General features: G+C 38.9%; 1 protein-coding gene across 5 annotated transcripts in view; it reads right to left on the reverse strand.

Moving 5' to 3' along the window:
- Positions 1-291: 291 nt before the first annotated feature.
- DCAF5 (DDB1 and CUL4 associated factor 5) overlaps positions 292-22577 on the reverse strand; it is a 66732-nt gene continuing 44446 nt past the window's right edge. For all 5 annotated transcript variants that reach the window (XM_083864550.1, XM_083864554.1, XM_083864551.1 and 2 more), the window contains exons 7-9: positions 18200-18266; positions 9317-9444; positions 292-3057 (exon numbers count right to left, since the gene is read on the reverse strand). In XM_083864550.1, coding sequence (XP_083720676.1) covers positions 1249-3057; positions 9317-9444; positions 18200-18266 — 2004 coding nt within the window. In that variant the 3' untranslated portion in view covers positions 292-1248. The remainder of the gene's footprint in view (positions 3058-9316; positions 9445-18199; positions 18267-22577) is intronic.

The following is a 22577-nucleotide window of genomic DNA, read 5'->3' on the forward strand; positions in this document are numbered from 1 at the left end:
ACCACAGAGTACTCCAGTTCTTGGCAGCAAGAGCTGTGCTCTTGCCTAAGTTCTGATTGCCAGACTTGAAGACCCAGTCTCCCCACCTGTGGGGGCAGTTCTCTGAAGCTCTCCCTTACATGCAGAACTCTGTTGAATACATCTACCATATACAATTTCAAATATTAGCAGCACAGTGGTGGAAAACCAACCCTGATCTCCAATCCCAACCAGTTTTGGGCTGCAAAAACTGATTAACAAAAAGCATTTTTCAGACTTTACCAAATGTTGTTGTACACATGAATCAGTTACATTATCCATACTTCAGCTATTTTCTGTTTGGTCTACTGCTTCCCAAAAGTAAGAGTATGGGGAAAGGATGGGTACAATTGAGATGTATCCCAACATTCAGAACCATAATAATAATAATAATGATGATGAAGAAGAATGTCTATGTGTTAAGATCACAGAAAGGCATGTTTCAATGCCCAATTTTTAAAAGCCCTTGGTTAGAATGAGGTCTACAGCATAATACCTGCTTCTTGCCAACAATTGTACTTCTATATAGTGATGACACTGTGTTATTCAGCTCTTTTCTTTAAAAAAGCCCACAAAATTGAATGTCACCATGGGAACAGTCTAAAGTTGATTTTGGAAAGAGGCTCATTTCCTATAGCTTTTCTGTTGGCATAAAAATAATGTCACTGAACTGTATCAGAAGTGTGTTATGAAGTATCATCCCTGAAGATACCATCCAGTTCTAAAAATATCCTCCCTAATGGTTGCATTTCTTTACTTTCTGAAGCAGAATAAAGGGCCCAGAAACACTTCTTCCCTGTTTTCCTCAACAAGAAACACACCCTAATTGTGTGATCAGCAGTGTGATCTAATTCCACCATTCTTCAGCCTGCAATATGTTGTGTAAGGATGGAAAACTTCCTCCTTAGAAGAACAATTAAACTTTAAAGCAGTCATCCTGGTTGGCTGGCTGAACAAATGACACATGTTCACACAAGAATTATTCAGTCAACCATCTTAATAAGGATTTACTTTAAACAGAACCTTGTATGGGTACACTAGACTCAGTCTCATTAAGGAGCAAGTTGGATTTTTATACACATGAACCACTGGCAATCTAAAACAGACCCACTGAGGAACGGAATGGAGAATCAAACGCAATGTTTCAGACCCAAGCTCTATGTGCCTTTAATACTTTCTTTTTCCTTTTCTTTTTGAAAGAGTGCACACTACGACAGACATTTGCATTTATCATGTTTTTAACTTCTTTTCTAAGGATGAACTCTCTGAATCTGGATCTTCCAACTCCGCTCTGTGTCTTTTCAGTCCTCCGAGAGATTGAGTGCTCTCACTGCCTGCAGGATGCAGGTCAGCAGTATCCTCTCTTGTGCTCACATTGTAGCTGTTGGAGTCCATTTCAGACAGGCAGCAGTCTTTGTGCAAGGTCACACCCACCTGTACAAGGTTGCCTTTATCAGCATTAGAGTGCACCTGTAGTCCTTGCATCACAGACTCCTGCTCTCCAAAACTCTGTCCATTGTTGAAGCATGAAGGGTGAAGATGCAAGTGGCCATTATTGTGGTTAATGCAGGAGGGGTCGAAGCTCCTCTCCTCACTGCCATCAGTCTGGTTTCTGGAGCAGTGACCTGACACGCTACAGATGGCAACAGCGGAGAATGGAGGGACCAGTGAGTGATGGCTTGGTGCTGGTTGACAGTTCTGACTATTTTTCTGTTCCACAAGTCCTGTGGTCTGAATGCAAGGTTCTTCAGTACAGCTATTTAGCCCTTTGCAGTTAGCTTTTCCATTGAGCTTTTTAGTCTCAAAAGAATGCTCTACACCTCCACTGCTTGTGTCTTCAGATGTGTTTTCTTGACCCTCCATCCGCCGCTGATTGTCACATTCATGAGCTTGACCATTACTAGAATTTTCTATCCCACTACATTCTTTTAAATTTTCTCTGTTGTGGTTTTCAGCAGAAAGAGCTGAGGAAGCCTGAGGAGCTACTGAACTTAAGTTCCTAGCATCTTCCTTAGTTAGCGAGCATGTTGCACTGTGCCTTCCACTGGTTCCTGGCTTCCCTTCATCATTTTCTCCATCTCCTCTGGAGGATTCACCATCTTTACTAGCTGAATATGATATGTAGGAATAATGGAGCCATTTGTAAGCTTTGTAAATCTTTCTCTCCACTGATTCACTGTCTGAACAAGGGGACGTCCTTTCTTTAAGAACTCCTTTATTGGCCGAACTCCTTTCTGGTGAAGAAGCTGGAGAGGAAGAAAGATCATCCACTTTGATCTGGGGGTAATCATATATGTCCTCACCAATATAAGGGGCTATATTCTCTGTGTTAGTGCTAGTCCTTTCCTCCTTTTGCACCTTCTGTCGGCGCCTCAGTGCATTGCGTTGCCTCATCGATGTGCGTCTTTCATTCAGTTCCTCTTCATCTTCCGTACTGGTGCTGCTGCTGGAACTGCTGGACTCATTCTCCTCAGGACTGGGAGATGGTGGCCGTGGGAAAAGGTCTGTATCTAGTTCCGCCTCACAAGTATTGTCATCAGAGTCAGACTCATTGGAGAGGGCCAGGAGACGTTTGTCCTGATACTTTCTCAGTGCAGAGAGCCTCTGCTGACGGGAAGCCACATCTTCTCTGGCTGAGGGGGATGCAGTAGATCTTAAGGCCCTTAAGTTATAGGCGGTTTCATCAGACTCTTCAGCCACCTGTGGTGGGGAGTGATGCAAAGAGGTGGAGGACTCCGACTCACTGTAAGCAGAGCGTTCACTGACTCCTGCATGGAGCTGCAGGATTGTGCTCTCACTGAGGTCACTGTCTGAATCAGAACTCCAGCCCTCGATCTCCCGGCGCACAAGAGAGTCAAAAAAGGCCATCATCCGTGGGTCTTCCTGGACTGACTGGTTGGCATAATCGTGGGACAAGCCACTACCACTGTTCAACACAAGACTGATGTACTCTTCATGAGTGTAGAGGCAACGCGAATCATCCTCAATTCTACCATCCAGGTCCCCTGTGCAGTCAGGCTGCTTGTAGGGACTCCAGATCTGTAACAGAAAATAAAAAGCAAACATATGTCTTGGAATTAATAAACTATTATAAGCATTTGAAATGGAACAGTAGCTGAAATACCCAGAATAGCTGCAGGTTGCAGATTGTTTTTATTAATTTTTACCCTTTGGTATCATACTTACAAGTATTACAGAGATGTGGGATTTTTGTTCCCCTTTACAAATGTGTTTTTCCTGCATTTACTTCACCCATACAGAATATAAAAGCTCTTACACTGCAAATTATCTATCATTTTGGTAATTCATTGTGTGATAATTTCTCCCAAATTGCAGGGCTCTATTTTTATGTAATAAGGGATGCTTACTCACTAACAGTAAGAATAGTTTGTTGCCTACAATACAGTCTTAGCACTAATGAAAGCACTTGTTTCCCAGGAAACTAGAGCTGCTGCTGCCAGTGGTGTAGAGTAACATTTCATCCAGCTACGTAGTCAATCCCACCTGATCAGCAGGCAGGGAGTTGAATGCATGGAGGTGAAAAGTAGAGCTGCACTACTTCCTTTAAGGAACAGTTACAGAGAAAAGAAATCTTCCAACGTTCTCTGAAGACACAGCAGCAGTTTTAATAGATGAAGTTGAAGAGTTTTACTGAAAGCTACTTCTGAAGTATACTGATTGCACCAACAGCAACAGTCATGACTATGCTGTCTGTCCATCTATCCTTCCCTCAATTTTCCTCATACGGAGAGGAAAAGGGGAAAAAAAAAGCCCCAAAAAAGATCCATCAATATCCCTAAGAAACAGGTAATCCATAGCAAACAAAATAGTTGGATGTCCTCACCCTTCTCAGATTTACTCACAGATTTGGGGGCAATGTGATTATGACATTCTGTGGACAACCACTATCACTTTGGATCAGTGGTTAGTGGAATGAACAATGCCTTACTGTAAGCAGAGCCAGTATGTAGCTTATCTACAACAATGCCTTAATGTTCTGCTTATAAAAGACCTGATCTCAGCCATGCTTTGGTTTTATCATGCTATCAAGCTCAGGGGAAAAAATTCTATGCCAGCTGTCTGTGCCAGATTGGACTTTTGGGATAGTCTTTGGAAAAAAAAAATCTAACAACTTTCCCAACAGAAATTAATTAAGTTTTGTTCCAAACAGACAAAACTGCTAACAAAAAAGAGTGTTTTGCATGTATAAATTACATTATCAGCACTTATCTCACAGATGACTGGTTAACAAATGCAACATAACCCAATACTACCATGACAAGCAACATAAGAAAAGCCCACACAAATGTCAATTACTCTGTATTCACTGAGATTTCCAACAGTGTACAAAAACCCCTTATACTTTTAATGATGGGAGCAAAATTAAATAAATTACCTTGCAACTACTTGTCTGGAACAGCCAAATTTAAAATGAACAAATAAACTTTATTCTGGAAATCTCCCAAATTTGAAAGCTTTTACTTTGCATCCTCTGTCATTTATGGTAAACAGAACTTCCACATATGATCTGGCTAGATAGATAAGAGACACTATTCTAAAATTAAAGTGGGCTGCAGATATACTTTCTTCTGCAGATAATCACCAAGCTGCCTTTCAGAGCAAAGGGAAAGGAACTTTACATTGTGTTACATCAGGCTGTTTCTAGGAACATCTCAACATTGAGGTGTATTTGCTGTTGGTATTTAATTGCTTTTATTATTTGCAGTACTTCAGCAAATTCTCTCCCAGTGCAGTTCTTCAGTATGACACTTGAAACTAGAATGAAGACAGTTCTCTGTTGCTTAGTTCAAGCACTACACTTAACAGACATATAGCCCGAAGGACAAGCATCACATTTGGATGAAGATAACAATCTAAGCCTACTATGTATAGAATTTCAGCAACCAAACTTAGCCTTTTTGAACTATTCAAGAGAACAGAAAGAATCACTCTTCATCCTTGATTTTCCAGGCTCCACTTCCTAAAGACAATGCAGGAAAGAACTTTCTCTCAGTGAATCCATGAGAGAGATCGTTGATTTGTGGATACACCATATTTTTTAATAGAAAAATAGAACTCTACTTGCTGAAAAGACAATCTTGGATTGCTGCCTTCTTGAAGATTTATGTACTGTGTGTTCAGTACCTTCTCTCACAACCCCAAATCTTTTCCCCCTTTGTCCCACTACTGAGCATTTCAGCAAGCAGATCAGATCTTTTATAGAAGCATGTAACTTCTTATAAATGCTTTGTACTCTGTGCTTAAGCAGGCTGGCATGCCCCTCCTTCAAATAATTTTAGCAGCATTAGATTGGTCACTAGGTTTTATAAAGCTTTTTTTGTTTTTTAGAAAAGAGAATTAGAAAATGCTTAGATCTGGTATGAACCAATATATATGGAGGAGAGGTAGTCTGCTCCAAAGTCCCTCTGAGGAAGGTCTGTTTGTAATGAAATTAATCTAAAAAGGTACATAAATTGTGTGCACAGAGATATTCTACATCCTTGGTAGCACTACCACATCTTTCTGCTCTCTCTCTGCAAGCATCAGCAAAAACACAGCAGTATAAAATATTGGAAAAATTGCTACAAGAGTCTTCAGTGAGACTTTTCCCTTCCAAGAAATTTGTTCTCAGAAAAGTAAGTAATAAAGAGAAGACAAGAGAATTCAGGATGTATACCTTGTTTGTACGGGATCAGTTGTCTCTGGAGAATGATATCCCTGCATTTCAGACATTTTTTTATGAGGGAGTGCAAAGGCCTGGCCAGAGTCACAGAAAGAAACCAGACTAAGAATCTATCCTTGGCAGAATGGAGAAGTCTTTAAACTGGTATCAGCTGATCCAGTGCCCTCTGTGGCATCTGAAATGGGCTTCTTTGTAAATGCAATGCCTTTGCCTTTTTCTTATCCCCTGACTGATGCCATGTCGAGGAATAATGTGATCAAACTGGAGAAAATAAGTTGGCAAATCAACCCACTGAAGCAACACTTTATCAAGAAGTTCTTTCTCTGTCAGGAGATTAATAAGATGAATATTACTCACTGATGACCTGAGTACAGATATAAAAATAGGAACAATAACAGAAAACGGAATACAAAACTGGTTCTCTACTCAGCAGATATCTACTGACAGCATCTTTGAATTGCTTGTATTCCAGGGTGGCAACCCCCCAAATTTTAAAACAAAAAAGTCCCTGTAGCGTGAGAATAATTAAAAACAGTTAGATTATCTGATTAGGCAGAGGCAGATAGTCACAATGACATTAATCTGTCACCATAGCAACATGTGCAAATAGACTTTGTTATCTCCGACACACTTACGATTTTTAAACAAATGGGACCCACAACAGTTGTGCTCTGTTACACAATATTCCATTTTCAATATAAAACAGAATTTTTTTCTGAAAATCATTATGCACATTATCTGCTTTATCTCTCCTGGAACTGTCTCCTAACTGCATAATTCTCCATGGCCCTCCTCTAGGCACAAGGCATCAGAGGGAATGCCTCATTTATTTCCTCCGCAACGCAATCTGTTTTCCTGCCAGCATATCCCAATGTTTTATACGCTTAACTGAGGGGAAAGTGGTATTTTTCTGCTTTATATTGCTTTAGCCCTTGTGTTAAATGCTTAATGCAAATGATTATTTTAGTTTTCAGATGCACTTTTTCATGCAATTTTGCTGAAGTTCAGTAAATGAAGGGAAATGAACAATTCATTTGGGTTCATGTGTCCATCACACACTGTCTGGAGTCAAGGCTCCTAATGTCTTCTGTTAATGAGATTGTTGGGTCTTATTTTTGGTCCTAGCAGAAATCAAACCTTAAACCAACGAAATACTTGAATCGTATACTTGTGGGTGCTTTACAACAAAATAAAACTAAAGCAAAAAAAAACCATAACTACAAACATCAAAACCATTCTTGTGAATGCTACTCTTTTCTGTGGGGCTAGGCCAGAGATGAATTTGTATCTCATTTGCAATCAGCTTTAAAATAGCAAATGTGTTGGCAGAAGCTCATGGAATTATTGAATGGCTTGATGCTGGTGCTATCAGTTCCTCCCTTCTTGAAGTACTAAATTTAGGCCAGCTACTCTAAAAATTAAGAGCTCAGACAAACAACTACTTGCATCCACGTTTTTAACACATCACCATGTCTCTACAATTGTTTCTACAATTGCAACCTACCACAGTGAAGTTATCTCCTGTGATTTAATTCCAGAAAGGGTTTTAGAAGACACTTGAGGGATAATAAAAAGAAGGATACTTTTTAAAAACTGATTAAAACAAATAAACCAAAAGGAACAAAATAAGAAAACATAAAAAATTTAACCATGATTGTTATTTATGGCTCCTTCTCCTGTCATCTCAATTTCTCTGAGCAAGCACTTCAAGCATTTATACAGGGGAAAGAAGGGCTGCCATGCAAAGGAAAAACTTGTGTTCCCAGCTGTTTTTAATGCAGTAAATGGCCCCTCAGAACTGCTGGTGCTGTTTTTCCTGTTCTGCCCTTCTGCTAGTGGCAGTTACTAGTCTCCACCACAGAAGTAGATGGAATGAAGAAGAAACCACCTTTGTACAGTCACCTGCAAACTGCTGTGCACTGAAACTGTGCCTTTAGAGAGTGAAGTCAGGCAGCTCAGACAAGACACGAGCACTGAAAGTACCCGTGTACTTTCAGTACAAACAAGGCACATTACAAGCTGAGACAAAAGGACATACAACAAAAGGATAAGAAGTTCTGGCTGGCCATTAAACTTAATACATTAAATACCTTTCCCTTAATTTTTCTTCTAGCTTGAAATGTCTGGGGAATTCAGTTCCTTCAAAGCAGCTGCACAAGTTCCACTGCACACACAGTGACACAACAGGAGTTCTCTTCTAAGGAAGCGCTCAAGCAGAGGTGTCTTTCAAAGAGTTACACAACCTGTGACTGCAGTCTTAATCAAACGAACCTTTTAATCACTAGGCAAAAAAAAATGCCCTGCCAAAACCCTAGCAGAAGTACACAAAAGCAACACAGGGGATGTTTATACCAATACTAATCCAACAGTCTAAGCACACTCATGCAGGAAGGATTCATAGGGTGAAAGGTCAGCAGATCTAGAATCCAAAAGGCAAATTTCAGGCTGCATGAATCAAGCTCCCAAAGCAAAAAAAAAAAAAAAGCCTCTGTCAAAACTGTTGTTAAACAGTGGCAGTTTGACTGCTTGGAAATTGAAAAATCAGTAAGCTGCTAAGACTGTTCAATGCACTTTTGTTCAAAGCCTGTATTTAATATATTTGTGATCAAACCTGTCAGGCAGGCAGAGATGAAGAAAAAAGAACTAAAGTACCGGGGGAAGACAGAAGAGACAGAAAGCTGAACTACAGTCAGAACCTAAATGCTGACAGTAGCTGTAATGCAAGAAATAGAGTGGGGCATTGAGCCATGGTCCCAGGATTTTGGGTCAGTTCTGGTTTCTGGTCCAGAATTCCACATCACATCACTAAAACAGGACAAGTTCATGCTGTCAACTTGTGCTGGACAAAAGCATTTACAATATTCTAGCAGCATTATTTATAGCCACATGCAGGTAAGACTTTCATGAAGTCATTCAACAAATAATTACGATCAACAGCAGTTCTTTTTATCCTGCTTCTAAATTAAATGGTTATGGCTTTTTTCACACTGTTGGTAGACCTAAATTATAGCAAAATATCTAAAACAGCAGAATGCAAATCACATTAGTGTAGCATAACCCTTTGCTTTCTCAACCCCCAAATAACAAAATTGGTTTGGCCTTGTTCCCACAATATTGACTCTCTTTCCTTGAGGAAGGAAAATTTCAGAACCTAACCAAGTTTCTTATCTCTTTCAGTTCTATGGGAAAAGGTAAAACCCATCCTAAAAGTGCTGTACATTGTCAAAGGATTCAGAAAGATATTGTGCAAGGTATTAAGAGTCCTTCCTCTGGAAGCCACAGAAAAGGTATATTGAATTGATTCCATGCATAAGTATGTATAAAAATTATAGAAGGCCTTCCAAGGCATTATTCAGCCCAGTCAGTTTAGGCTAAGGTTCAATAATACTCTTTGGAGATATTTTTATTACATTTTAGACCAGAGTATCACAAGCTGTAGGAGATCACATTACAACTGTAACCAAACGCAGGAGCAAACTAGACAAAACGTTTTATGAAACAGTAAAAGGAGAAGACAGGATAGAATAGAATGTGTGGAATAGAATGATGCTAAGCAAAGCAAAGTATTTCTTCCTGAAAGATTGAAAGAACACATTTTCTGATAACTAATCTTACCTTTATAATCTTTTCAACACCAGAAGAACAGATCATGTAGGTGTGAGGATTAAACCGCACTTGGTTCACAATTGACCGATGACCTTTCAATACCATAAAAGCACCATTGACGACCCTGCCAATGCCACCTGGGGGAAAACAAGCACACATGGACATAGATAATTAAATCTTCATATTACTTTCAGTCAAATTAATTTAAAGTCTTTTTATATTTGAGAATGCACTTCAGCTCTATTTTGCAATATTTTATGGCCTGTGTTGGCTGCAGAATTCCAATTTTATGAGCAATGCCCCTATGAGAAGCTGCAAGTCTGATGAAAAGCATCCTTCCTGCAAATTAGGATTTAGAGGCTTTCTTTGATACATCTAAACAAACAACGAAGGTTTTTGACCTAATATGACAAATATGTGAATGAGAACAACATACATAATGAAATCACCACAGAAACCTAAGGCATGACACAGACATTTTGTGAATCTGAAGTAGAGACAAATAGAGGTTGGCTTTTAACAGCAATACTATTTTTCAAATTTATTTTTTAAATCAGCAATTTATTACTGTCACAGTTGACTCTAGTCTGATGAATAGGAAGGACCTGAAATAACACATCTGAACAGTGGGTTATATCATTCTTTGTCACAAGGCAGTGAATTAGCCAAAGTGGAATGCTTTTGTACTAGTGGTAAAACTCAAAACAGAAGCCAATTAACTTTTCTGCTTGGTCATTGACTCTTACTAGGTCTATACACCAAAACAAGAAACAGTCATGCACTATTTTTTTTTATTCATAGACTCACACAATTAAAACTATAAATTTGTTAGAAAGCACACCTGAGTATCTGAATAAACCATTGTCCACCAACATGCTATGACTTAATGTTTTCAGTGAAAGAAAACAAAACTTTTAAAAGGCAAGAAGTAAAAACTGATTATCACTTCACGTGAAAATCAACTTGCTATTTAAAACTTCATAGGTTGTAAGTACACCTTACAGAAAATTAAAGTAATTTCACTACCTTCTGTGCTATTTATAGTCATCTTTACACTAAACAAACTTTGTTCCTCTTGTTGAACATACTTCCCTCCTCTTAAAATGAAGGTGAACTTCCTCACAAGGCTACTTAAAAGAACTGCCCAGTTACATGAAATTGCCCCAGGAGAAGTACAAATCTCAGAGGTCAGCTTTTACCAATGGTATGGGGGAGGTTTTAATAATTTAAACCAGAAAAGTACTGACTCCAGCAATACTCTGATAATCTTTATATCAAATATAATAGGCTGCCCCAGAACCTCAGTTTTGGACAGTCCCTTGCTTGATGCAATTTTAGTCTACCAACTCCTATGTGTTTAAGTGACACCTCTAAGTAAGCTCTTAATGTAAAGTCTCCTCCATCCTTATCTTGGAAGCAGTCCCCCTATTTTATAGTAGCTCACCACAGCTGTCATCATATTACATCAAGATCTGCATGGCAGAAATCTGCCATGTCTGGAATCCCCCTGGTCTCTCAGCAGAGGCTTAGCTGCAACCATTACAGCCTTTAGCCATCTCAGAGTGTGAGTTAAGTTTGCTTATCTCTGCTGGCAGGAAAAAAAAAGTGCATCTGTACATTAAGTGAAGGCTAGCCATAAACTGCTCAAATTCCTGTTGCTATCTTCCTTTTTCCCATGTAATATTGTTGTCTTCCCTTGAAATGGTATTTTTATTTGTATTGTTTCAGCAGAATTGACTACTGCTATCCTAAAACCACTGAAATTTTGCTTTTGAGGTTTGGAGGGGTTTTTTTTTAAGGGAAGGAGGTGTTATTTGTTTGCTTTTAAATTTAGTAGCATGCATGGGTTCTGTAACTCTTTAAGCACAGCAGCTTTTATATTCTTAGCTAGCTCCAACATGTATAAGCAGTGTTCATACAAAAGCCATTAGCTTACATACCTGTTACTAATAATATATTTAAAAAAAAAATCCTAAAGTCTTCAGAGGCTGACTATGCCGATTTTAGAAGGTTTATAATTTTATAACCTCTAAGTACTGGAGGGGAGAAATGGATATGTTCGAGCTGATTTTGCAATACAACCCAAAAATTGCCATGTTTAAAGACAGTCCTGAGTAGTGGTTTAGTGTTCTAGCTGTGCTGGTCAATGGGTTTTTTTGGTCTGCTTTTATTTGATACTCAAAGTGAAATGTCAAGAAAATCACTTTGAATTTATACCCTGCAAATAAGTGTTCCAAAGAAGAGCAATATAAAATCTCAGAAAGTCCTTTAAATAATATCCTACTATGATATCTGACCAGCTGAAAGAAATAACTTATAAAAGGCTAAATCTAATGTGTACATTTTAAAACAGATTTCCCATACATGTTTGACAGGAATACCTTTGCAACACAAGGCCTCTCTACAGGATCCTGTGCAGAGGAAGGAATAATACAATGTTTTGATGTAGTTGATGTCTACTAAGTTGCCAAAGTGATTTCTTCTTGGTTTGCTTTATTAATTTATGTTTTAAACGTTAGGCTAATTAACTACTTCTTAATTATGTGGTTTTGTAAATACTTATGTGAATGAGTTGACATATTTGACATATTGCAAACATGCTGAATGGTACATCCCAATAAATTTTAAAATCTCTAGTAAATTGTAACAAAGGAGAGAGAGAGATTTAGACACCAATCTGACTTCCCCTGCATGAGTACTACAACATGAAGCAATGTTTAGAAAAAAACCAGAATAAATTATTTGAAGGATAAAGAAAAAGTGAAAGTGATAGATTACTAAGAAAAGTGTTCTAGTGCAGAAAGCCTGTGAGAATGTCGAACAGTCTCCAAACTAATGGAAGCTGCATTGTCCCAAACATTAAAAAACCTGTCAAAATGCCAGACAACTTGGGAGAAGGAACTATCCTCCACTGGCTCTGTAACAGAGGAATTAAATGACCTCATTAAGAAGTCTTTTCTATCTAGGACACTGGAAAAGAAATCTCACTGTTTGTTCATATAAGGTAGAAAGACCTTCCACAGACTAAAGCATAACTTCATACAAGCCTTGTGAATTACTCAAAGTGCTGAAAACTCCTGAGAAGAACCAGATATTTGCAGCTGCTGCCAGTGTGCCATAGCATATCATTCCACTGCAGTACTTGGCACTACCGTAGTAGCTCATTTAAAATTAATTTAGTTTTCATTAATAATAATCCTGGGCACATTTAGACCATAGGCCACTACTTTGCATTTGAATCCTGTGAGATCATGATGTGCTAACAAAGAGACACACCATAGTTTGGAAAGTGAATGCACAGCACTATACAAGCTATATAGGGCCTCTGCCTTCAGTGCAGCACATTATGTTTCGGTAACTTAAAAAGTCTCTCTCTGCTCACTCACACACCTGCATTTGTTTCATACAATGGATGCCAGTAGATGGTTTTCTCCTAGAGACCCATCTGCAGAGAAGCTAGATTTAAACACAAGCACTTTCAGCCTGAGAGACAGGGTCCTGCAGCACACCTTCTTCTGGGATCAGCAATCTAACTCCCGCTCTGGCAGCAGCCAGCCTTACTAAAGTTTTCTCAGCAGCACAAGCAAAATTGCCTTTGGCCACATCAAATACAGGGTGAGAACAGGAAGGGGTGACCAAGATCCCTTCTCCTCCTAGCATGGTTAAAGGAGACAACAGAAGTACCAAGTACCTCTCATAAGAAAGCAGCTCCAACTCCATTTGCAGAGTTGGAGCTAACGGCATAGGCTGCTTCCTCTGACACCTTTGAATACCCCCTCCAGCTTCCAGGCCAGGTGAAAGGATCAGCATGGCCTTGCAGAGCTTGAATGAAAGCACAGGAAGCAGTCAGCTGGTAGCAGCCTCTGGCTCAGACAACAACTCCTTTGCCTGGCCTATACCTAGAACCAGCCCCAAAGTGGTCTTGTACCTCTGCGGAGGTTCCAAAAGCCAAAGAGAAAAGTAATATTTAAACATTTAAAGACTATGCAGAAAGCTGTAGTGGTAGTGGCTATTTTTGGATGTATATTTTCTCACTTCTTTTGTTGCTTCTAAATATCTGCCATATTACCTATCCCAACCCTCCCACTGTTGTTATCACCAGTATAGCTAAACAACAATATGAAAGTTAAGACAAAATTGCTATAGAAATAAACTTTGGCACACCCTTTCCACTCCATTCCCCCTCCTGGTCTGAGAGACACTGCTTTTTTGGTGTGCTTAATGGCATAGGTTGCAACAGGTTTCACAATGTTATTGGAACCATGCAAATTACCATCAACAACTATGCTTTCTGAACATAACAGATATAAAGTAAGTGGAATTATCTCACAACCAATAGCTGTGCTTGTGTTTTTTTGTTTGCTGTTTTGTGCTTGGGTTTGGGTTTTTTTTAATGAAAGTGTGAAAAGTGCTTGGCTGTGCATTTCTCTTGCACTGGTGGCTGCAACGATTTTCAATACAACCAAGAGAAAGGAGATTTGATACAATTAGATGGCCAGGTGCTACAGACTAAAGCTTCTCCAGCCTCTCCCAGTGCTCAGTGTTATCTTCAGCTTTCTATTTGCGAATTAGATATTAAACATACTAAGGCTGGTGAGAGAAACACTTGTTGATGCTGAATCTTCTTTCACATATCTACAGCACTACAAAGCACACAACACTGCCTTGTTTTCTGATAGATGCCACTTGGCCAGTACCTTCCACAGGTCCATAGTATTATTACAGTCCAAATGGCATGGAAACTAGACCCAATTCCGTGGAATACAGGAACCTTTTCTACAATGACTGAGAACTCACTCGCTGTGTTAATCAAACAGCTCCATAGTACAATATGGTCAACACTGAGTGAGCTGAAAAAAAAGACAAACTACAGTCTAAAAGTAAAACAGTTTATATCCCAAGACCACACCTCAGAAAAATAATTTTTTTTAGAAAACACAAACCTTCCAGAGCATGCTCCCCACTGGGTCAGATGGCTGCCCCATGAACCAACCAAGTGGTATGCACATACGCATATATATCCATACATAAAATATCTCAAAAATAGCTAAAGACATTAGGAAACACTTAATAATTTTTTACTCATCTTCACTTATCAGCCCAGAACTTTGAGAACTTAAACTACCAAGCTGTCTCCAATGAGACAGCCCTGTTCAAGTATTGTGAAAAGATCTGTTCCCGAATTCTTCAAGCATAAAGAGCTGTCGGCATTTACAAAGACCAAGGAGGAGGAAAAAAAGGAAGAAAAATTGCATCAGTTCTGCTGAAAATTTCTACAATTAGTTTAGTAACTGGACCACAATGAACAGCCCTTTCTTGCTTGAACTTACAGTCAAAGGCAGAATTAAAGAAGTTTTGAAATGTAGTTTGCTGTTTTGATTTAATAAAGTTTTCCAGAACCTGGTGACAGCTTGCTCTCAAGAACTGAAGGATCCCCAGCTGTATTCTCAATCACAAATAAATACCACATAGCAGCTTTGAGCAGTACTTCAAAAGCAAGAGTTGCATAGATGATTCAGAGTAGTGAGTGAGGAATGTAAATTCCATTTTGAAAACTTTTGGTCTACTAAGCCCTCTATTACTCCACAACACATGTCAGGCTCTCTCTTGAACAGGAGTGCTTTACAAGCTGTGTAAAGAAGACATGTTTATTGGTGTTAGGTTTATAATGTCTTAAATGCTTGTATGTTAATAAGCTTGCTGGACAAGTCATGTAGGACTGATGTCTCTTCTCACTTCCAGCTTACATCGAAGTCAAGCAAAAGCTGTGGAAACTCAGGACTGCTTTTCTTTTGCCAGACTTATGTATTAACTTTGCTAGAAGCTGCCTCTGAAAAAGACTGTGATACTTTCAGGGATTACTTTAAAGAAGAAACTGGCTAACGAATTCATGAAATATTTGGCAATTACTTCTAAAGCACAGTGGAAAGCTGGATAGTACTTGGACAGAGATGAAAGTGGAAAAATGAGCAAATTATTCCATCTTCAAGAAACTACAAAAGGTGGTAAAAAAGCAACCAACCTTCTGGCAAAGGAAATCCCAGCCAATTCAGAATAATGTAAGACTGCAGAGGGAGACAGTTAGTAAAGCTCTTCAGCAGAATAGCTTCCTAAGCAATTTAGGAAATACCTTTTTTCATATACCTCCCTGCCTCAAAGATGGCAAAAATCCTGTCTAATTGTTGGACCAAACAAAACTGCTTGCAGATTCCAGCTGATTATAGGAATGATTTAATGCAACCTACTGGAAGGACACTTCTAAACTATGACTACCCGAAAAAAAACCAACCTAGCAGAACTTCTTCTGCTCTCCTGGCGAAATACCAGTACAGGCAACCACATTTCTCCAACTTGAAATATGTTTGCAACTGTCTGACTGGTGTGTTCCTTCACACTTTCCTTCATCTTTTGTTCACTAATGTTGCTAACCATTGGATAACCAGTACTTGGTGCACCTATGCTTAAACAAAATCATTTCAGAGATGTTGTTATGGATGCAGCTGTATAAAAAGATAGAAGCTTGCAAAAAATTTCCGTATTTTCCAATAACTGATACAATTTAAGGGAGTTGTATCATAAATATTTATAGCAACACAATGTCTGAGTTCAACCGGAAGGCAGAAATCAGTTAGAGAGATATTTTTATTTAAAATACCAACCAACAGGACAGGACATTACATCATCCTGTCTAGTTTGCACACTATTTTAAGTGAAAGACCACATTCCACTCTCTCAGATCACAAACCCAAAGGCACTCCTATTTTAGCTAGAACATATGAACAAGGAGTTTTCCACTGAAGCAAAAGTTTTCCAAAGTCTCTACATCCCTAGGGCAAGACTATTTCTCCAAGAAGGAAGCACAGCAACATCTCTCTCTGGAAATTATTCTGAACAGCAGGATAAGATGTAAGAAAGGGCATTTTATCACATTCAAAATGAGCACAACTCTTCAAGAAGAGCTGAATGAAAAAAAGAAAAGCTTCAATAAGCCTATTATGGGTGATCTGGATGCCCAATTAGTTCTTTGCTACAGAAGCAGACCTTTGGATCTAACAAAAACAAAGCTTGTGAGTTTTGCTAAAATATTTCAAAAAGAGAACTGCTCAAGTTACAAGACATTAAGACATACACATTCCTACTCCTGGATCTTCTGATTGGTTAAGCAACCACTGAGGGCAATTGATATTAAGTAATTAATTTTGTAACTGAAATGTTGCAAGTGTACTGACATCCTTCCTGAAGTTACAAGAACCAGAGACAAGAAATCTGACCAAAACAGATATGACATGGTTTTGTGGTAAATCACTAATTAAATATTAAATTTGTTTTATCAAAATGTATCACCTATTTGTAAATAGCAACTATTTTTGCAAGCATGTATCTTTTTTACAGAGGGGTGTCTTTAACAACTATTCTGAAGCAGATTATTTTGCTTAACAATTATTTTGCTTACAGGTGCAACAAGTACTAGCTATTATCCTTGTCCAAAAGTCCCAGATAAAAGGTTTGTCATGCAGCTGTCTGGGAAAAAAGTTTTCAAGAGTATCACAGCCATATAAACAGAAAATCTCAAATCCAGATTTTACAAAGGAATTCAGGACAGTATGGTGACACATGCAGAAAATGTTATTCTACAGTCCACACAATAAAACTTACAAATAAATAACTAATTATAATGTATGTAATTAAAAGATGAAAAATCTGTAAGTAGTAGTAAACCAGTATCAAATGTAAAAGAAAATCACACAAATAAAAAGAAAAGCAGGGAGATATCTCTATAAACTCTGTGCAAAGATAGAAGGCCAAGTGACTGGTATTTAGTAGGAACATCTTCAGGACTTGGGGACTGCAACATGAAATGTTGGTTAACTAAGCCAAAACCCCAAAATTAGAATGCCATTTTCCTCAAAACCCTGCCATTAACTGAAGGCTATTCATCCTTTCAGCTGTGGATTATACAGCTGTTATTAACAGCCTCTGAAAATGAAACAAAATATTTTCATTTTACCTCTAACACAACTTGTAATTTTCTCTCACTATTGCTAAAGCGCCTGAGACCACAGGACAGTAGTCATCCCTGGTACTTAATATCACTGAAAGGTACAATTTAAAGAGCCAGAGCCACTAAAAATTAAAACACTAGTACAGTTTTGAAAGTCTTGGCTCTTTCAATTAAAATTTAACACCCTTCTAGAAGTGCAGTGATTTATTTCAACAGAAGTGAGATGCTGATGTTATATAGCTTAGTGTGTTATACTGCCAAACCCTACACCCTACTAGACCACATCAAATTAGACACTGACCAACAGTGGCATTCACAATATTTACATTGCCCCCTCACAGCTGCTTTTCTTTAACATGCCTCTCCTGTACTTTCATACAGAGCTGTGCTACTGCTGTTTGCTAATCATGTCTGCCCCAGCAGGGGAATGGGTCAGAAATCAGTTAAAAGTGGCCATTTCCACCAGCTGATAGTGCTCCTCCACCCAGAAAGTAAAAAAGCATAACTCCTCTGCACTGGAAATCAGTGGGAAGGTTTTGGTATAAGAGGAATGAATGACAGGGGAAAAGAGATCCTTGTACTGGAGCTGTAAGGAGCACCCTGTGGACCCAGCACCATTTTATGTTGCATGCTTTATTATGGGAGGAATGATCATTACATGAGAAGGGAAAAAAGTAGAAAATTATTATGATAAAACATTCAAATGCCATTGACCACTGTTACCCAGACACTGTATCAGGCATTTGTAAACTGTCCCTATCCAGCTTTCCTCAGAGTTGCTCTACATTCACAGTGTGAGAACAGCAATTTTTTTGAAATACTAGTCTAGTATTGTCAGACATTTGCCCCCCCACTCTTCCTTCTCCACCTAAAACAACAACAACACTTACCTGCTTCTGGATCTGGAGGAATCCTCCACATATACAAATTGAAGTCATCAGAGCCCGAAAGGATGTACTGTTGAGAATTAAAATAAAAGCAGTTTAAGGAAAAAGTATCACCTGAATTATGCTATTTTATTATTGATTTACTTCCTCCAAACCAAAAATGAGGGGAAAAAAAGGATAATTCACATCATTCTTTGCACCTCACTGATCAATTTACATTTAAATGGGGATGAAGTACCAGCACAAAAATGCTGCATGCATAAACAGACCAAAATTGAAAAGCATACTTCAGATATCTGATACCTACTGCCCAAAGTGTATGTTTGCTTTGCTAAATAAGGCTATGAATTTTGGTTGGCTTTAATATAAGCATGTCTAGATCTAAATCACACTCTCTATTTTTCAGCCTGCAACTCTGGTCTTTTTTTTATGACGAAGAATTTCATCTTTTTTTTTCTCATCTCCTGAACTACCAAGGAAAACTCCATCAAACACATACCTAAGAAGAGTGCTGCCATGTCCATTACTCATCAAGCCAGACATGTCTACCAAGACCATCAAAAGTCAGTCATTGAGAATAATTTTGAACACCAAACACAAAACAAAGCTAAACATTCACTGTCATCAAGTCTCATGTAGTTTAAGGCCCTCCACTGCACCCGCCCATTTATCACACTATTCATTTTTCCCTGGTCATAGTTATTCTGAAGAGATGGGAGGCTGCCCTTTTGCAGCAATGCACAAACGATAAACAACCTCTTTATTGTGCAGAACTTGAGGCAATATGCAATTTAAAGTAGTTTAATATACTACAAGCAGGAACTGGAATGACAGATGACATTTGATGTGGCAAAAAGCTTATGCCTCTCAGTTCCAAGAGGCCACAAACTGTGCCTTGCCTCCAAATACTTATTCTCCAATAAATGACAGGGAGTACACTTTATTTCTCTCCCAAATTGGAGATTAAATGACATGTAGTGGAATCAATGGCAGATTCCAACTCCAGTTATACTTGTGTAGACAGTGTAAATCTCTAACACTCCACTAACGTTAGGCTGCAGTTTCATCAATACAAGAAGCTGGGTTTTTCATTTTATTATTATTATTAGGTTAGGAGAAGGGGAGAAAAATAAAGAAATGGACCCCGCTTGCCCCTTTTCTAACCTTTGAGGAGAGACAAATTCTGTTTTGCTTGGCTCAAATATAACTGGTTTCTACCTTTCATTCTCCAGGGAAACATAAAATCATTAGACAAAGTAACACCAAGCAGAGAGGACACAAGTTCTGGAATAACACAGGACTGAGAAGCAAATAAACAAAAAATACACACCATCACAGAAAAAATGGCTATCAGTTTGCATATATTCTGTTTGCAATTCTAATTACATTAGTGCAGTGTTTGGATGTTTCCTGTCACAAAAATGCAATAACAAACACCAAAACCCCTTCTCTGGTTTCCTCCTATCATAATCCAACCATTCTTTCCCCCCCCGCCATTTTTAGGAATGCAGGATGTGAGTAAGCACTTATGAATGCAATTCTGCTCCTTTTCTGACAGGTAACAAGTACTGATCAAACAAAAGCTCCTTTAAAAGCTTGTGCACACTGGTTCAGAATCACTCATAAAGCCATACTTTCCAAGCCAGAAAGTTATTTCTACAAGCCAACATGTTCAAGCACTTAGGCAATTTACCTTCCAAACCGACCTGACAGTGCCAGGAATATGTGCTTCCCCTTTCATTTGATTGCTCATAAACGTTAGCCCACAGCAGCCTGAGCTGCTATGCCAAAACTTCAAGGATTAGGGCTCATATAGGAAGCATCCCAGCAATTAGAAAGAAAGCACTTCTAATACGTTTTGTTAAAGAAATGCTATGTGGAAAAAAAGTCTTATTTATGCAGAGATGTTGCCAATTGTTACTATTTATTACCAAACTGTGTTATTGAAGCAGCAAGTAGTTTGCCAAGGCCGCATGACTAAAAACAGACTTGTAACTAAAACACCTAGAAAACTCAGTATCTTGAATTTATGACCATGCCTTTTTTTTTTTTTTTTTTTTTTTTAAATTTCTTTTTCCCCCCACATATCATAAACCAACAATGACAGGGCCCAAAAGTGACAGATTTCAGATATCCTGCATGAGGCATATAAGACAGAAAAAAAAAAGTTATGTACATGCTGGGAATGGAGTGTCTGTGAGACCCTTCGAACCTGCTTCCAAAATTATTTGCAGAGGAACATTCTGTGTATTATCCTGTAAGACTCAATGGTCAACTGTGCAGGAAATAACGTGTCACTGCCCTCAGAGCAATATACTACCTGCAAAGACCATTGACCTCAGTATACTCTGTCTTGCTTTGGAGGCAGCAAAATTCAGAGTAGTAACAACAGCTTACTGCACCGTCAAGAGTGTAAACAGGAGGTCAACACAAGTGATTATTTCCCTTATCTGGCACTTTTGAAGCCACACCTGTGGTTCTGTGTCTGGCTTGGGTCCTCCATACAGGAGTGGCACTAACGAACTGGACAGAGAGTGGACAAGAGGGCTGCTGTAGCTGAAGCCCCATGACCTGCAGGGAAAACCTAAGGGAACTGGTTTTGTTTAGCCAGGAGAAAGGGAAGGGACCTCAACAGTTTCACACTAATCAAAGGAATACTGAGCAGCCAGAGACAGACTCTTCTCAGAGGCATGCAATGGATACCCAGGAAGCAACAGTCACAAGTCACAACAAGGGCAATTCCAGCTGAGAACAAAGGAACAGCAAGTTCAGGAGCATAACAAACACTGCAACCCAGCCCCAGAAAGATGGTGGAATCTCCACTCTTGCAAATCCGGAATTTACCTGAACAATTCCCTACGCAATTGGATTTCATTTTGAACAAGCTCTGCTCTGAGAAGCAACTAAAGTCAGGTGATCTCCAGAGCTCTCTTCTGACTAATTTTTTTCAAAGATTGCCAAAATAAGAAGGGAAATAATTGTCTTGATGGATTAGGGTTGGACTGTGGGTTACAGGGGGGAGAGGAAGGAGGATGGGAGAAGTGAACAGTGTCAGGAAAATGCCCACCTGAAACCTTTACACTCCATCAGACATCACAGCTTCATCAAAGTACTAATGACAAGACAGGCCACAGCAATAGGATCTGCAGTTCAGCACATGGACTTGCATAAAATAAAGTGATCACAATTTGGGAATTTAAAGGAAGAAATTGACGAAGTACCTTAAAACGATTTACAGAATCATAGAACGGCTGAGGCTGGAAGGGACCTTTGGAGTCCAATCCACCTGCTCAAGCAGGGCCACCCTAGAGGCTGACTTCCCAGGACTGTGTCCAGATGGCTCTAGAGTATCTCCAATGGCAGAGATATTCAATCCAATCCTACCTACTTAAAAGGACCATGAAGTCCTTCACTTCATTTTCAAGCTTAATGACATTTGCACTGATCAAACACACTTGCTAAAGTATTCTGGAGTGAATTAAGAGAAAACAAGTAGCAATGAATTAAACATCTGCAATGCAATTATGTCCAGCCACAGAACAAGCTCAGCTCAGGATCTGAGCTGAAAAAGTACTTATGGCTTTAATCTTGACACAAGACAGCCATTAGCAAATGCCAAAAGCATTAACGGATAAAGTCATGTACACAAGTTTGATGTTGTAAGCAATGTGCTCTGAGTAGTGAACTTTTCATATAAAATTAAATTTTATTTTGATGGTTAGGCCTGCTGATAATCACCAGAAATTTATCATATTCCACAAAACATCCAAGTAGTTTGTGTCTGCCATTCCACTGCCACCACTGTAGCAGCCAGCATTGTTTTCCGCTCTCTTTCCCTGTAAGGATAACTTCGGGGTACATGTTTTCCTCCTGTTCTCACAACATAGAATTGAATTCCCAAATGCATTCCTTTTGTCCTTTTCTGTAAGACTAGGTGATATGGGTCTGACAAGTAGAAAGCAGCTTTTCTGGTCAAGACCAAGAGATTGCCAGAAGAACAACCTCATGACTGCAGCCATTGCAAGAACAATGTGGCACACGAAGCTTCAAGGGCGGACACCCAAGCTGCCGAAGTCACAAACATGCCTGATGTCACTTGCATGACATTTGGAAAACAATCCTCGATTCCAGTTACTCGATTCCAGTAGTACTCCCTGCACAAAACAATCAGAACCTAAGGCCTCTAGAGAGCACAGCTGGACTGGTATTACTAGGACATTTACAGGACCATTAGTGAAATTTTTAAAAATATATTCATTATTAATATAACAATAAGCCACTAGTTCACAGTTGTAGAATAAGAATTAAGAAAACTAAAAAGTCAGTCCCTACTACTAGAAAAGTCAAAGAAATAATTACTATTAAGTTCACCAAACTCTTG

This window comes from Zosterops lateralis (genome assembly GCF_965231275.1).
Source record: "Zosterops lateralis genome assembly, chromosome: 6".
NCBI lineage: Eukaryota > Metazoa > Chordata > Aves > Passeriformes > Zosteropidae > Zosterops > Zosterops lateralis.